The 15,915-nt window shown below is 50.9% G+C and overlaps 2 protein-coding genes across 2 annotated transcripts in view; both read right to left on the bottom strand.

Moving 5' to 3' along the window:
• The window catches only part of DDOST (dolichyl-diphosphooligosaccharide--protein glycosyltransferase non-catalytic subunit), an 8,194-nt gene extending 2,643 nt beyond the window's left edge, over positions 1-5,551 (bottom strand). The window contains exons 1-6 of the mRNA XM_003783828.3: positions 5,214-5,551; positions 4,916-5,026; positions 1,954-2,040; positions 733-836; positions 505-599; positions 67-160 (exon numbers count right to left, since the gene is read on the bottom strand). Of these exons, the coding sequence (XP_003783876.1) occupies positions 67-160; positions 505-599; positions 733-836; positions 1,954-2,040; positions 4,916-5,026; positions 5,214-5,418 (696 nt within the window). The 5' untranslated portion in view covers positions 5,419-5,551. The remainder of the gene's footprint in view (positions 1-66; positions 161-504; positions 600-732; positions 837-1,953; positions 2,041-4,915; positions 5,027-5,213) is intronic.
• Positions 5,552-8,057: 2,506 nt separating this feature from the next.
• KIF17 (kinesin family member 17) overlaps positions 8,058-15,915 on the bottom strand; it is a 43,995-nt gene continuing 36,137 nt past the window's right edge. Inside the window, exons 12-15 of the mRNA XM_012801465.1 lie at positions 13,822-14,080; positions 12,182-12,252; positions 9,144-9,261; positions 8,058-8,236 (exon numbers count right to left, since the gene is read on the bottom strand). Of these exons, the coding sequence (XP_012656919.1) occupies positions 8,058-8,236; positions 9,144-9,261; positions 12,182-12,252; positions 13,822-14,080 (627 nt within the window). The remainder of the gene's footprint in view (positions 8,237-9,143; positions 9,262-12,181; positions 12,253-13,821; positions 14,081-15,915) is intronic.

Here is a 15,915-nt window from a genome sequence, read left to right as displayed (position 1 = left end):
AAAAAAAAAAAGTGCTCTATGACTGGACCAAGGAGCTCGAGGCCTCAAGGCTGCCAAGACCCTTACCTGGGTGATGGGTTTGTCCGGGAAGAAGGAGTAGGAGGTAGAAGAGCCCGTCAGGATGTCCAATACCAAAGGATTGTCAGGATCAGCCACCATCCTGCAGAAGGACAAGAGAGCAGCCCAACAGTGCCCCGGGAACTGAGCCAGACAGGCATGGGAAACCCTGGTCTCAGACTCCTGGCCTCAAGCATTCTCCTGCCTCCACCTCTTGGGATTTTAGACAAACACCACCATGCCCGGCTTGAATCTTTCCTTCTTAATAGCCAAACACTTAGCTCTCCTCATGCTGTAAAAATGGAGTTTGACTCTATTTAAATATAATAAGTTAATCTCACCTACATCCTCCAAAGGGACGGGATGCCCCCAAATAATTCTGGCTTGGTTTCCCAAACAAAGTGACCCCCTCCCCCAGATTTCTGCTGGCCTCTCCTGCTCACTCACCCAACACCTCGAAAGAGGATAGGATTTAGAGCTGATTTCCCAACGATGGTTGGGGCCTTCAGCAAGTTCTCGGCATCAGCCACGATGAGCGTATGCTGCAAGGAACAGAGGGAAGGATGGGTAGTCAGAAAAAGGTTCCCTGAGCCAGAGAGTGTCCTCTCACTCCCTCTTGGTTTCTGGGCTAAGCCCAGCTTTGCTGTACGTGCCTGAAACCTAGAAGGTGATTACCTGGCCAAGGTCTGAGATATCATAGTTGTGATGGTCAATGACAGCCGTTTTCTCCTCATCAAACTCGATCCCACACTCACTGCCCAGCTCTCGCAGAGGGTCACCTGCACAGATCCAAGAAATGGCTGGCTGAGTCCTTACGGGTGAGCCCTAGGCAAACAGTCCTGGCTTCCTCACAACACTCAGCTGGCCAGCTCCAGCACCCTGCAGCTGCATCAAGCTAGGTTCAGCCCCAAACAGACCCCTGGACAACAGCACAGCTGCCTCTAGGGGTCAGAATCAAAACTGATGAAACAAAAACCACCACTGGCCCTCTCCCTCCACAAATACACAACACACAATTACAGTCATGCACTGCATAAGGACACTTGGTCAATGACAGGCCACTTACATGACATTGGTTTCATAAGACTGTAATACCCTATTTTTACTGCCTCTTTCCTATGCTGTGATGTTTAGAGACACAAATACTCAGTACTGTGCTACAGTTGCCTACATGCCGCCCAGGTGTGTAGCCTGGGAGCAACAGGCTGTACCAAACAGCCTAGGTGTGGAGCAGGCTGCACCACCAGGCTGTGTGAGTGCACTCTAGGAGATGTGCGTGACAACAAAATCCCCTAAAGACACGTTTCTCAGAATGTGTCCCCATCATTATATGACACGTGACTGCACCTCAGTCAAACTTGACCTGGATGAACCTGGGCCTATGATGCTTCCCTACACCTTGGCATCGTCCCACCGAGAAACCTGCTCATTATTTGGAGTATGGTTTCAAAAATCTATCAATAATGAAAACACATGAAACCAGTCTGCCGGGTGTTGTTTCTTGTTGAAGCTGGCTGTGACCAGTGCATGAGGTTTAGGATGCTATTCTCTTCTTATTTCTGAGTATCTTTGAAAACTTCCAAAATAAAAAAATAAAACAAACACTTGTTTTGGGTCCAAGCCAATCTGCCTACCCCAGCTTGCCTTTTTGTATAGAAGAGCCTACACAAAATGAAACAAGCAGTGGGGGAAAAAAAAACAAAACAGGGTTCCCAGTCCTTGAAGACCCAGGTCTCACTGCTTCTAGTCATGAGAAAGCAAAGAAGGGGTCGAATGCCAAGTGGCCCTGCATTCTCACTGACACCAGCAGCCAGGGCAGCAGCTTCCATCTATGAAGCTCTCTAAGCACCCTGGAGAAATGGCAGAAAGCACCAGAACTTCCCAGGACAGACTTACCGATGTCTGAGCTGGCAGCTACCAGAACACTGCCTCCACCGTCAATAAAGGCGCTGATGGTCTCCACGTTTATGTTGCCTCCAAAATCTGAAATAAGGTACCAGACACAGTGACCCAAAGGTCTCCTCTCCCTGCTCCTCTGACATCTGGGGGTGCAAGGCAATGAAGTACAGACCAGCCACATTCAGTTGCAGAGTAGTGTCTCATGGAGGTCAAAATGGGTGAGATTCACCACACCACATCTATAAAAGGCACGGTCCCCCATCTCCCAATGTGAAGATTCAAAATAATGACTTAGATTTATAAACATCTAGCGGGGTAGATGAAATAGTTGAACAGACTGGATGCAGTGGCTCACACCTGTAATCTCAACACACTGGAAGGCTAAGATCTCTTGAGGTCAGGCGTGCAAGACTGGCCTAAGCAATAGTAAGACCTTGTCTCTACAAAAAAACAGAAAAATTAGCTGGGTATGGTGGTGCACGCAGGCAGTCCCAGCTACTCAGGAGGCTGAGGCAGGAAGATCGCTTGAACCTGGAAGCTTGAGGTTGCTATGAGCTATGACGACACACAGCACTCTAGACTGAGTGACAGACTGAGACTCTATTTCCAAAAAAAGAAAAAAGAATCTTCTCCAAACATACCCTGATGTTCTACACTAGGTAATGAAGGACGTGCTCAGCAGCAGTTCACTTATTCAGTAACTACAACTTAAGGCCTAAGAAGAAAAAGAGGACAGTGGCAGAGGGGTACTATTAAGCCAAGGCTCTTCAGGGAACACTGAGACGTGCAATTTGAGAAGACCTCAGAGTGAGCCAGGCAGTCCATGGGGTAAGAAGATTCCCCGGCATAGAAAATCATGGGTGCAAAGTCCCCAAGACAGGTGGCCATGATCACCAGCAAGGGGCCTAATGTAGCTCAGCTGGAGAAAAAGCAGTGCGCAGCAGCAGGTGAGGCTAGGGTGAGACAAAACGGGCAGATCACATAGAGTTTTCCATGCAATGTGAGGGCTGGGGCCATGGGAGCCACCAGAGTCTGAGCAAGACAGCAACAGGATCTCATTTACGTGTGTGTTTTTTTTTTTTTTTTAAGAAACAGGGTCTCACTGCATTGCCCAGACTAGAGTACAGTGGCCTGACTGTAGCTCACTGCAGCCTTGAACTCCTAGACTGAAGTACCCTCCTGCCTCAACCTGCCTCAACCAAACACAGCAAAAACCAATGACTGTGCTGACAGCGCCCTTCAGTGGCCCAGTCATTTGAAGATTTCAACTTGTCCAATGTGGGGTCACATCTGCCCAGCTACAGTTGTCTCCAATAAGCTAACTCCAAAGGCACATGTTGTAGGGGAGTAGGGAGTAACATGGTAAGTGACGGGAGCTTAAGGAAAAATCCTTGAGGGATTTGGCAGAACCCAGTATCACAGCGCCAAGGACACAACAGATTTCCTGTTTCATCAACTGAAGAGAGAGATGGCAGTCCTGTCCTACCTCAGACACATCAACAAATTGAGCCTTTTGAGAAAAAGATAAACAGAAGCAAATAAGAGAATGAGTAGCACGCTCACCAAAAAAATAATTGTTAATTTTTTTTTTTAAAGAGACAAAGTCACTTTATCGCCCTCGGTAGAGTGCCGTGGTGTCACAGCTCACAGCAACCTTCAGCTCTTGGGCTTAGGCAATTCTCTTGCCTCAGCCTCCTGAGTAGCTGGGACTACAGGTGCTCCCCACAACGCCCAGCTATTTTTTGGTTATAGTTGTCGTTGTTTGGCAGGCCCGGGCTGGATTTGAACCCACCAGCTCTGATGTATGTGGCTGGCGCCTTAGCCACTTGAGCTATAGGCGCTGACCCATAAGAACTTCTTAATAGAATTGTCCAGTGGTAGGATGGATTGCCTCAGAAGACAGGAATACTCCAGTACAGTGGGGTTCTCAACCTTCCTAATGCCGTGACCCTTTAATACAGTTTCTCATGTTGTGATGACCCACAACCATACAATTATTTTTGTTGCTACTTCAGAACTGTAATTTTGCTACTGTTATGAATCGTAATATAAATATCTGATATGCAGGATGGTCTTAGGTGACCCCTGTGAAAGGGTCGTTCGACCCCCAAAGGGGTCTCGACCCACAGGTTGAGAATCACTGCTCTAGTACATATTCGATAATCTGGCCAATATAGTCATTTTGCTCAACAACTAGCTCTCTGCTAGGCCCCTGGACATACCCATCCATCCTCAAATGGGTTGGGGGTGGGGGGAAGCTAGATAATTTCAAAGGCTCATTTTTCAGCCTGAGACTACAAATCCATCTGAATTCTTAAGATCAATACACATCCAGAGCAGTGGCTATGGCTCAGTGGGTAGGGTGCCGGCTCCATATACCAAGGGTGGCGGGTTTGAACCCGGCCTGGCCAAACTGCAACAACAAAAAAAATAGCTGGGTGTTGTGACAGCACCTGTAGTCCCAGTTTCTTGGGAGGCTGAGGCAAAAGAATCTCCTAAGCCCAGGAGTTGGAGATTGCTGTGAGCTGTGAAATTACAGCACTTTACTGGGGGCGATAAAGTAAGACTCTGTCTCTCAAAAAAAAAAAAAAAAGATTAATACACATCCATATTAATAAGATGCCATTTCTTCTTTCCACACACACAAACCCAAACAGGGGGCTCTCCATCTTTCTATCTGGCCCTTTATAAAGAAAATTTCCTTCTCAGTAGAGCAGCAGGGCCCCAGGTTCCATGATCTGTAGCAACACTTGACCACACAACCCTGAGCTGTCAGAAAGACGTTCCCTCCTGGGTCCCTGGTCAGTAAACAACATTTTCCTCTCCTCTGTAGCAGCAGTGTCCAGGGCTGGCTGGCACCCCGTCTGCAACCCAGAACATGGCTAAGAACCAGAGGAAAGTGACCCATCAGTACTGGGCCAACTCGAATCCCAGTTCTGGAAATGACGCGAGACCTTACCTTCTACTGAGGGAGAGAAGATGATGAGATTGTCATACAGGAACTCTCCATACTTAATGAGGGACAGGCTGGGGTCATCAGCAGTCTTGAAGGTGAGTTCAAAGCCCCGATCTGGAAAAGAAAACGGGTAGCTGAGGCAGACTGGACGGAAAGGGAAACCCCTGCTGTAGACGTCGCGACCTCCCATCCCAAGCTGCAGACCAGACCTGGACAGCCTGCTACAGAAATGAGACGGGGCGAGAGGGACGGTGCTGCGTGCCCTCCGGTGCCGTCCCAATCCCTCGGTTCCCGCTCTCACCCTTCAAGCTCCGGAAGAAAAGCGAGTGCGTCTCCCGCACGTTGAGGTTGTCCAGCAGCACTAAGGTGCGGGGACCGCTGGCCAAGACCGAGCCAAGCAAGAGCAACAGCAGCCAGAAAAGGGCCCAACCACGGGCACCGCCGCCGGACTCCATCTTCCTCATTTTGCCAAAGAACCCAGCACCTGGACACCGGAAGTGCCCCATCTGGGGTCCCCCAATCGCGGCTCGTGGCCGTGGAGTACACCGGAAGTGATCGGGATAAGCCGAGGCGAGGTGAACAGAGCCGCAGCTTTGGCGGCAGGCAGCGGAGAGCCCTGCCGGAAGCGCCCCGGTTAGAGGCGGAGTCCTTGAACTCTATTGGTGGAAGGGGCTCGAGGCCCCGCCTCACCAAAGAAAAGGCTCAACCCTAGACTGACAGCTCTGCAGCCGGGGCCAATCATCACGGCCCAGCGCCCAGTGCCTCCGCCCCGGCCAGGTTCCCGCCCCGCGCCCGGTGTCCAGCGCCCCGCGCCAGCTTTTCGCAGGAGCTTGAGGCGGGTCCGGACCTCGGAGGGTCTACATCTTCGCTGGCGTGGTCTTCACAGGCCAGGACGGACTCAGGACTGGGAACAAGACCCCACCTCCACCATCTCTAGGGAGGAAGGGGTTGGAAAATTAAGATCAGAGACGGCGGCATTTTGGACCTACCACCTGCCACTCAGGTCTCCAGGGGCTTTGGCCGGGGCTGTCCCACCCAACTTGGTTGCCACGGTGCAGACAGTGTAGATGGGCTGTGGACAGGCCTAGCGATTAAAAGGTTCTAGCTTTAGAATCGGAGCTGGGCTCAGTTCCAAACCTCCGCCTCTGTCTCTCACTATGATGCCCAGGCGGGTCTCAAACACCTGGCCTCCCGAAGCGCAGGGATGACAGGCAGGACCTCCTGGCCAAACCTCCTAATGCAGGTTTGGAAGCACTTAGCACAGTGCTTGTCTGAGCATCCACTCAGTAATACTGGCCCCCATCCCTGCTAGGTTGATACAGGGGCCATCCAAGTCACCTCAAACCTAGCTCTGTCCCACCATGAGTCTAAGTAAAAACTATCATAAGCAGTCCCAAGACTTCTGTTGTCTGGGGCCAAGCTAATTGGAGAGAAAAGGTAACAGTTATTTTATGACACATGTCCAGCAATCCAAGAATGAGGCAAAAATCACAACTTTCTTCCATGCATCTCCTTAAGCTACGCCCCTAACTTCTCCAAAGCCCAGCCTTCTCACCCTCTGCACATAATGCCACGTCAATCTACCTCTAATTCAGACCCAGCGGTGCCAACCTGTTCAGGAGTCTGCCACAGCTCAGGGACACCCTAAGGCGCTTCACTCTAAGGTTGCTAGCTACTCATCTCAGCAGCCTCTTCCCCTTCTCAGCCTTTAACATACCCTGAGCTTCCCCAGCTCCTGCCCTAGGAGCACCCTCCCTGCACTCCCACCTTAGATCTCACAGGTCAGGATCTTCATCCTTTATGGGACCCCCACCCAGTGCTTATTTCAGAAAGCTACTGTTTCTCATAGAAGTCTGATCTCCCTCTAATTCAGTATGTACTGCAGCCTGCCTCTGGTTAGACTTATCTCTAGTTACCTAAGCACCTTCCACCCCGGCTCCAGAGTGTGAGTTCCTTGGGTCAGGCATGTGGCTTGTGCAGCCTGCCACAAAACTGATACAAAATAGGAAAAGAACTAACACGGAGCACCTGCACCCCAGGAGCTTTATGTACCCGCTCATCTCACCTTCACAATAACCCTAGGTGAGCTGGGTGTTATCCCCATTTCATGAATGAGGCTCAGTTCCCTCAGAGGGTGGGGCACCCAACTGGAGGGTGGGGAGAGCTGAGATACAATGGGCAAGGAGCAGATGTGTCCTAGGTAGCCCCCTAGCTGGGCACAAAGTGGCCTGGATTCATTTCTGGCTAAGTCAGGATACCCAATTCCAGCAGAGTCCCCTGAGGACTGTCGTCAACATGTGGGCCCTTTTCTGTCCTCAGCAAGACACGGCCATATATCCCACAACAAGGGCTCTGCTCTCCTGGGTTACAGCTCCTTTGGGAATCTAATGGAGTTCAGATGCTCAGGAAGAAATGCACTTGCACTCACAATTGCAGGGAGTTGCAGATATCCTAGAGTCTGTTTGTTCTAAAGGTCTCAGGCAGTTAAGAACCCCTGTTCCAGGAAGAGCTTCCCCATGATAGCCGGGCAGAAATGATAAGGTGAGACCCCAAGAGACACCGTCAGAGGGTCAGGGAAGGAGCGCTCATCCTAAAAGGCAGTTTATTGGGCAGCTTAATGTGAAGTGGCCTTCTCTAGGCCACGGACCAGCCAGCAGTGGGCAGCATGGGAAGAGCTGCTCCAGAACTTCTGTGCCACCCTGCCCGGCAGGCCTGCCCTCGAGAAGTGGGGCCAGTCGGATGAAGACACAACTCTCAACTGCCAGGATTCTGAGCTTTATCCACGTGACAGTTGCTGCCCTCTCTCCAGGGCTGCTGAAGGCCATGAAGCAGGTCTGAGGCTTCTGAGGTAAAGACCAACACTGGTGGGTACTAAGGGCAGGCTCTGTGGCAGGTGAGATGGTGGGAACACTGAGGCGGCACAGACAGCTGCCACACAGGACAGCCCAGCCTGAGGGACTCACGCCCCAGGCAGGGGGGTGTTCTGTGGGGAACAGGGAAGGGAGTATGTCTTCCCAGGGCTGAGGGACCCCGTAGGTCTCTGGATCACTGTGGGGGCAGATGGGAGAAAGCCTGGTTGGGGCTGCCCTGGGAGGGCCTGGCAGTCTCTAGAAGCCGAAAGGCAGGTAGCAGCAGGCAGCTGTATTCACAGCAGCTCACTGCCAAAGTTGCTTTTGCTTTTCTTCCGCTTGGCCTTGGTGAAAGGGATGTCGAGGGACTCGAGGCGGAAGGGCCGGGGCTGGGGCATTTCAGAGGCCTGGGTGGGCGAAATGGCAGGGTTGCTGCTGAGGGGACAGCTGAGGCCTGGTGGCGAGTTGTGATGCGCTGTAGGGAAGAGGGCAGAGGATGCTGGTTAAGTCAGGAGAGAAGCAAGGAGAGAGAGAATGCCCCAAGTGTGCAGAGTGGGGAATCGGGTCCAGCCCACACCCAGTCACAGGGACCCCAGGCTTAGACCCAGCACTACATCTCCCTCCCAAGGGTCTGGGCTGGGCTAGGGTTTTAAAGCCTCAGACTGAGGCCACCTGAGATCTGAAACCAGACAAGCCTGAGTTCACAGCCCAGCTCTTCCACTTGCAGCAGTAGGGCCTTGGCAAGCCACTTCCCCTCTCTGAGCCTCAGTTTCCACATCTGCAGCATGGGCACAGTGCCTGGCACTCAGCAGGTACTAGTTTCTTCCCTGTCCTGTTTCCCCCCTTATTCCTCTGTCTCTTAAATCATCTTACTATGGAGCTGAGATTTGCTTTCTATTAATGTTTTATTGGAAGCTCTGTAGGCTGTGCTTTTAGTTGTAAAAGCAGAATGAAGCCAATTCTTGAAACCATGTTTTGCTTTTTGCCCCCCCTTGGCTCAGTGGTCCTTGATAGATAACAATCAGCCACCCTCATTTGGAGATGATACTGAGGAAGCTGGCAAGTACCCAGACCCATGCCAGGGCCCTGAGCCATGTGCTGAGGGCCTACTGGTGTCAGAGACAGGATTTAAGGAGACAGAGGGGTGGAGGAAAGAGGATACTACATTGAGTACCCACTGTGTGCTGGGGCCTGAGCTGGGCTGTTTCCCCACCTTGTCACATCTAATCCTGATGAGTAAGTGTTGTCCCCCTCATTTTATAGCTTAGGAAACTGGGGCTCAGAGAGGAAAGGAGTTTTTGAAGCCAGGTCTAGTGGTAGGGGAGGAGGGCTGGAGGAACCAATGGGGAAGAAGTTGGAGAAGCTGGCGGGCAGGCACTCACTGAGGCTCTTCATGAGGTCCGTGCTGAGGATCTGGCTGGCCCGCTTGGGTCGGAAGTAGTTACTGGCGATATTTTCACTGTCACTGCGACTTAGCATCAGCTTGTAGCGGTCTTCTTCCTGCTGGGTCAAGGCCCCATGTTTGTGCAGTCCTCATCTGGGCCCCTGGCCTAGGGCTCAGCAGCCTCTGGAAGCCAGTGGAGTTGGGGGGGTCCCTGATTACCTTCCCCCAGAGTATATCATGCGGCACAGCAGTCACTGGCCACCTTGGGGTACCCTACACCATTGGCCCTGAACTCTTGGGGTAGGATCCAAGGCAGCTCAGGGCCAGGGTCACAATGTCCAGCCTAGCCTACACCCTAACTCCCCGTCCTCAAAACGGGAAATACCTTATTCTCTCCTGCAAAGCTCAAAACACAGTATCCTGCCAGCTCCAGCTAGGGCAAGGGTGACTACATGCCCCAGTCTACCACACCAGTAACACAGTACTATCCCTGGCTCTTAGGTATATTGTACCATCATCAGAACTGGAGTCCCAACCTTTTTGTCACCTTTATTGTCATTATTTGTCATTGCTGTCATGGACCTGCTTTCCTCAGTCTGAATCTCTTCCTTCAGGGACCCAGTGGGATAAGGGGATCACAGTGCCCTATGCTACACAGTGGCTATGTAATCCAGACTGTACAATCACAGAACATCTTCCTGAACGTAACAACTGGCCTGTGACCTACTCTTGGCAGAGAGCCAATCAGAATCTTTCCCCAAGCTTTGGTTTAAGAAAGCTTTAAAAGACTAGGTCTAAGCTGGGGACTGTGGCTCATACCCATAATCCCAGCATTTTGGGAGGCAGGGAGTTTGAGACCTGCCTGGGCAACATAGCAAGACCCCTCTGTACAAAAAATTTTTTTAATTAGCCAGATATGATGGCACACGCCTGTAGTCCCAGCTACCCGGGAGGCTAAGACAGGAGGATTGCTTGAGCCCAGGAATTCAAGGCTATTGTGAGTTGTGATCATACCACTGCTCTTTAGCCTGGGTGACAGAGGGAGTCCTGTCTCAAAAAAAAAGAGACCAGTCTCTCTTCCTTTTGGATTACCAAATGCCAGCAGCCATCTTTCCTGCCATGTTGAGAAAGCCTATATACCAAGGAAGCGGAAACGAGAGGTGAAGACAGACACAGAATCCCAACTGTTTGAGCCTCTAGATCCAGCCAGGCCTGAAATTGGTCCACTTTCATGAACCAATACGTTCCCTATTTTGATTAGGATTGTTTCGTTTCTGTCACTTGGGACTAAAGCATTCTGACATAACCTCTTGTGGGCCCAGGCTAAGAATGTGTTTAGTACTGGGCAGCTCCTGTGGCTCAGTGGGTAGGGCACCAGGATGTCAGGTTCTAACCCGACCCTGGCCAAACTGCAACAAAAAAATATCCAGGCATTATGGCTGGCACCTGTACTCTCAGCTACTCAGGAGGTTGAGGCAAGAGAATCTCCTAAGCCCAGAAGTTGGAGGTTGCTATGAACTGTAATGCCACGGCACTCACTGAGGGCGATACAGTGAGACTCTGTCGCTTAACAGAAAAAAGAATGTTTTTATTCCAGCAGCCACTTTTCCTTTTTTATGAAGTTAAGCTCTCAAGGCAGCCAATCCAGCTTTAGACCAGCACAAGAGATTCCCTGTAGTGACTTTGAATTGCTCAGGCAGAGATGTTTCACTGGAATTCATTAACCTGTGAGTGGCCTTATCATGACTGTAAAGGTATGCTCTGTATGAGTCTTCTGACATATTTGCAAATGGTTTGGAGGAAGATCAGCAAATTATGGTGATGGGTCAAATCTGACCTGCAGACTGTTTTTGTAAATAAGGTTTTATTGAAACATACCACTCATGTATTATCTTTGGCTATTTTTGTGCAACAGCGGCAGAGGTGAGTAGCTATGACAGAGACCGTATGGCCCACAAAGCCTCCAGACTTTCTCTATTAACTTAGCTTGGTAGCTACTGTCCCCAGCAGCCACCAGAGGCCCAGACAGAAATGCACCAGCAGGGGGCCACCTGTGTGGGTTCCTCTCTATTGCCATGCCCTGTCTGTAGTCTGTAATAAAAATTCTTAAGCACTCACGTTGTATCTGTGTCATTGAAGCTGTGCCTGGTACAAACCAGGCAGGTGGCTTCCCTGCCACTACACCCTGTGCTTTTCTGTCTGGGCCTCTGGTAGCTGCAGGGGACAGTAGCTACCAGCTAAGTTAACAGAGAACTCAAAGGGTTTCATTCAAAACAGACATACATTTCTGTTGCTCTATAAAAGATGAGAGACATGAGATGAAAGTGACCTGAGAATCCCCATTACTGTTTCATGGGCCCTTTGAAGACGCTTTTGGTCTGAAGATAGCTGGGGCCCAGGGAATAAGAATGTGCCACTTGTCCTTTGGGTTTGAGTCTAAAGCCTGTGTTCTGTACCACCAGGTAGACCTCCCTACAACCATCTGCTTTCTCTCTGGTTCTTTAATAGCTGTAAGTTTCCCTGGGTTTTTTGTTTTTTGTTTGCTTTGTTTTTTTGAGACAGAGTCTCTATTGCCCAGGCTGGAGTACACCGGTGTCATCATAGCTCACTGCAACCTCCAACTCCTGGCTCAAGTGATCCTCTTGCCTCAGCCTCCCAAGTAGTTAGAACTACAGGTGCACACCATCATGCCCGGCTAATTTTTTAATTTTTTTTTTATAGAAATAGGGTCTCACTGTGTTGCCCAGGCTGGTCTCAAACTCCTTGCTTCACGTGTCTCCTACCTCAGCCTCCCAAAGTGCCAAGATTTTAAGAATGAGCCACCATGCCCAACCTGTAAGTGCCTTTGAATCGGGGCCCCAATGGGTTGAGGGTCTAGGTGCCAAAAGAGAGGTACAGAAAAGAGTCCAGGTTCAGCTCCCTGGCTTTTTAACCTTAGAAGACCAGCCTCTGAAGTTATGCAAACCCACAGCATTCTGGAGGCAAAGCCCTGCCAGCTCCCCAGGCCTCCCGTCCCTCCCTCTCCCGGGGCCTCACCACATTGGGCTCCCCGTTGTCCACTGCAGAGGTTTTGCGGGCTGCTTTGTTCTGTGGCCCAATTGGAACTGCTATGAGAAAACAAAAGCTGGAGTCTCTAATGCCTGGTACAAGGCCCAGAAGCTGCAAGGGGGCCACAATACTCTGTGGTGGGGGTCAGACCCAGCTCAGGCTTCAAAATAGGGGAGGACGCTTCCCAGCCCAAGCCAAGGGATGACTTTGGGAAACACAAGAGGAGAGTTCAGACACCAGAGAAGCCACTCCCTTGCTTCCAGGCAAGATGATCAGTGGATGGGGCAGGCAGAAAGGCTGCTGCTGCCCACAGCACAGGTCTCAGCCCAGATGATGTCAATGCCATCTATAAACAGCAAGGGCGAAGGACCTGGACAAACACTCTGATGGGGGGGGCTTCAGGAGGCCATTGCAGGCTCCCCAAATGAACACAGCCAGGTCCGTGACTGGAGAAAGATCCACGGCAAATATGACTTTACTCTGAGATTTATCAGAGGTGAGGGGCCTTCAAGGTCATCTTATCTAACCCCTTTGGGTTTTTTTGTTTTTTGAAACTGAGTCTCACTATGTCACCCTCGGTAGAGTGCCGTGGCGTCATAGCTCACAGCAACCTCAAACTCTTGGGCTTAAGCGATTCTCTTGCCTCAGCCTCCCAAGTAGCTGGGACTACAGGCACTTGCCACAACGCCTGGCTTTTTGTTGCAGTTGAATGCCCCATTCTCTGTGTGACCTCTTTGGGACCCAGTGTCCTCATCTATGAAATGAGGCACCTTCCTTAAAGTTGCTGTGAGGGGCTTGGTGCCTATAGCTCAACCAGCTAAGGCGCCAGCCATGTACACCTAAGGTGGCAGGTTCGAATCCCCAGCCCGGACCTGCCAAACAACAATGACGGCCGCAACCAAAAAATAGACGGGCGTTGTGGCGGGCGCCTGTGGTCCCAGCTACTTGGGAGGCGGAGGCAGGAGACTCGCTTGAGCCCAGGAGTTGGAGGTTGCTGTGAGCTGTAATGCCACAGCACTCTGCCCAGGGGGACAGCTTGAGGCTCTGTCTCAAAAAAAAAAAAAAAGTTGCTGTGAGGATAAAAGGGTGTTAATATACCTAAAACCCTCACAGTGAGTGCTTAGTGTTATCGTTGTCATCACCACTGTCAACACTGACAACAGCCGTCTGGGGGATAAAGGCTGTTTTACATACATGGAAACTAAATGTCAGAGGGGATAAATGGCATAAAGTCAGTCATAGCAGTGAAAGTGAGCGGTGGGACCATGGGTAGAAACCAGGTGTTCAGAGTTTCAGGCCTAGTTCAGATTCTGCTTTTGCCACTAACCTCCTGTGTGACCTTATGAAGATCACTGTCCCTCTCTGGGCTTCTTTACCAAGGGATTGGATAGGCTCAGCGCCCACAGCACAGTGGTTATGGCACCAGCCACATACACTGAGGGTGGCAGTTTTGAACCCAGCCCAGGCCTGCTAAACAACGACAACTGCAACATCTGTCTACATCCGGAACACACCACCGTCCCAGAACCCTGATATGACCTGGGGCCACATGTCTGCTGCACCCACAGCCTGCAGGACAGGGGACCTCAAGGCAGGGCAGGAGGGCAAGGGCCAAGGGGGCTCCTGACCTACTGGGAGGCTGGTCTTTACGATGAAGGGCTCTGGGATCTTCCAGAAGCCATTATCCTCATCCCAGCAGGACTCCCTACGAATCTTCTCCAGGTTGCTGTAGTTACAGTCCCTGCGAATCAGGGGCTGCACCTGCTCCAGGAGCTGTTGGAAGAACATGGAGTCTCGTTCCTGCCGACGGATGGTGGCCAAGTAATCAATCTTCTCCAGCTCAAACTCCGACTGCAGATCCTTGATCTCCACCTCTGCTGCCCGAAGCTGAAGGCAAAGGACGACAAACGTCTGAGCAGGGAAGAGATGCCTCACCCTCCACCTGACCACCCCTGTCCTGCCAGCACCCACTCAGCGTCTGTTCACTCCTCTGCTCATGAATCCACCCTTATCTCCACCATCCAGCCAGCCATCCCTCCATCCATCCACCCCACTTCTCTGACACGCACCGACCCACCCACCTATGCACTTGCTCATTTCCACCCTCCACCCAGCATTTAAATGAGGACCTAATGTGTCCCCAGCCCTGCAAATTGTAGGGGGAAAGTTGATCCATCAACCCAACCGCCAGCCCTTGGTCATTATCCCCCATGTGTACATTTTATTGGGGGCCTTTTATTCCCCACTGTCCTAAAAGATCTCAGAGCACCCCACATGATTGGTGTTTCTAAGGGAAGCAACAGGCAGAAACTCTCAAAATCAACCATCCTCACTTTCCCACTGCCGTGGTGTGCTTGGTAGAGTGTGATGAACACTGGACTTAAGAGTCGGGCCCACCTTGATTTGACCAGAGATTCCAGGTCTGCCAGCCTGGCCCTCCATTCTCTCCTAAGCACAGGGGCCTGCCAGCCCCAACTATGACCACCCCCCTCCCCCACCCCCGAGTCCCTGGTGCACGGTCCACTTTGTCAAAGGGTAAGGTCAGTCTGATTAATAAAGAAGGACATTGTAAATTCATGGGAATGACAATAACCCAGTTGGGAACACCGGGTAGGACACAGGTGGACAAGCCGTCACGGAGGGGCTGGTAGACAGGGTTTGAACTGAGTACGTAACGCTGCAGCCAACAGAAGGAATCTGGACAAGGATTCTTCTTGCACTCAAAGAAACCTCCAGAAGGAAACACAGCCCCACTAACATCTTGATTTGAGCCTTGTGGAATTCCAAGCAGAGGAACTAGCCCTGCTATCCCCAGACTTTGGCCTACAGAACTGTTACATAATAAATTAGTGGAGTTTTAAACAACTAAATCGTGGCAATTTGTGGCAGCAGCCCATCAGAGCTCTCTTTAGAATGACACGCCATAGGCAGAGAAGCGCTCTGCTGCACAAAGAAACTAACCCACCTGCAAGCTCTGCCTTCAACTGTTAACTGCTAGTCCAGAAAACCAAGACACACAAAATAAACAGAAAAGAGGACCTATATCTAATCAAGGCTGCTGATTGAAACAGAATCAAAACATTTCAGTGCAGAAAAATTTCCCCCAAAGCACAAGCACACAGAACCACATGAGACAATTAAAAATATTAACACAACACCCCAACTTGAATAAATGTTCTTAAATAGGCATTCACAGGCATGACCTTTCCCAGTCAAAAAACTTAAAACAGAAATGGACCAAAAAAACAAGGTGTGAAATGGAAGGCCAAGCTTAGTGGCTCATACCTATAATCCCCGCACTCTGGGAGGCTGAGGCAGGTGGATCACTTGAACTCATGAGTTCAAGACCAGCCTGAACAAGAATGAGACCCCCATCTCTACTCAAAATGGAAAAACCAGCTGGGCATCATGGTGGGCACCTATAGTCCCAGCTACTTGGGGGACTGAGGCAGGAGGATGTGAAATGGGATGGTAATGGAAAGAAGGAACATTAAAACGTATGACGGCTCGGCTGGCTCAGCGCCTATAGCTCAAGCAGCTAGGGTACCAGCCACATGCACTGGAGCTGGCAGGTTCAAATCCAGCCCGGGCCTGCCAGACAGTAATGACAACTACAATTAGGAAATGGCCCAGCGTTGTGGCAGGCGCCTGTAGTCCCAGCTACTTGGGAGGCTGAGGCAAGAGAATTGCTTAAGCCTAGGAGTTGGAGGTTGCTGTGAGCT

The sequence above is a fragment of the Otolemur garnettii genome, unplaced genomic scaffold (assembly GCF_000181295.1).
Source record: "Otolemur garnettii isolate 467f Iridium unplaced genomic scaffold, OtoGar3 scaffold00009, whole genome shotgun sequence".
NCBI classification, from domain to species: domain Eukaryota; kingdom Metazoa; phylum Chordata; class Mammalia; order Primates; family Galagidae; genus Otolemur; species Otolemur garnettii.
This window is presented reverse-complemented; position numbering and strand designations above follow the sequence as displayed.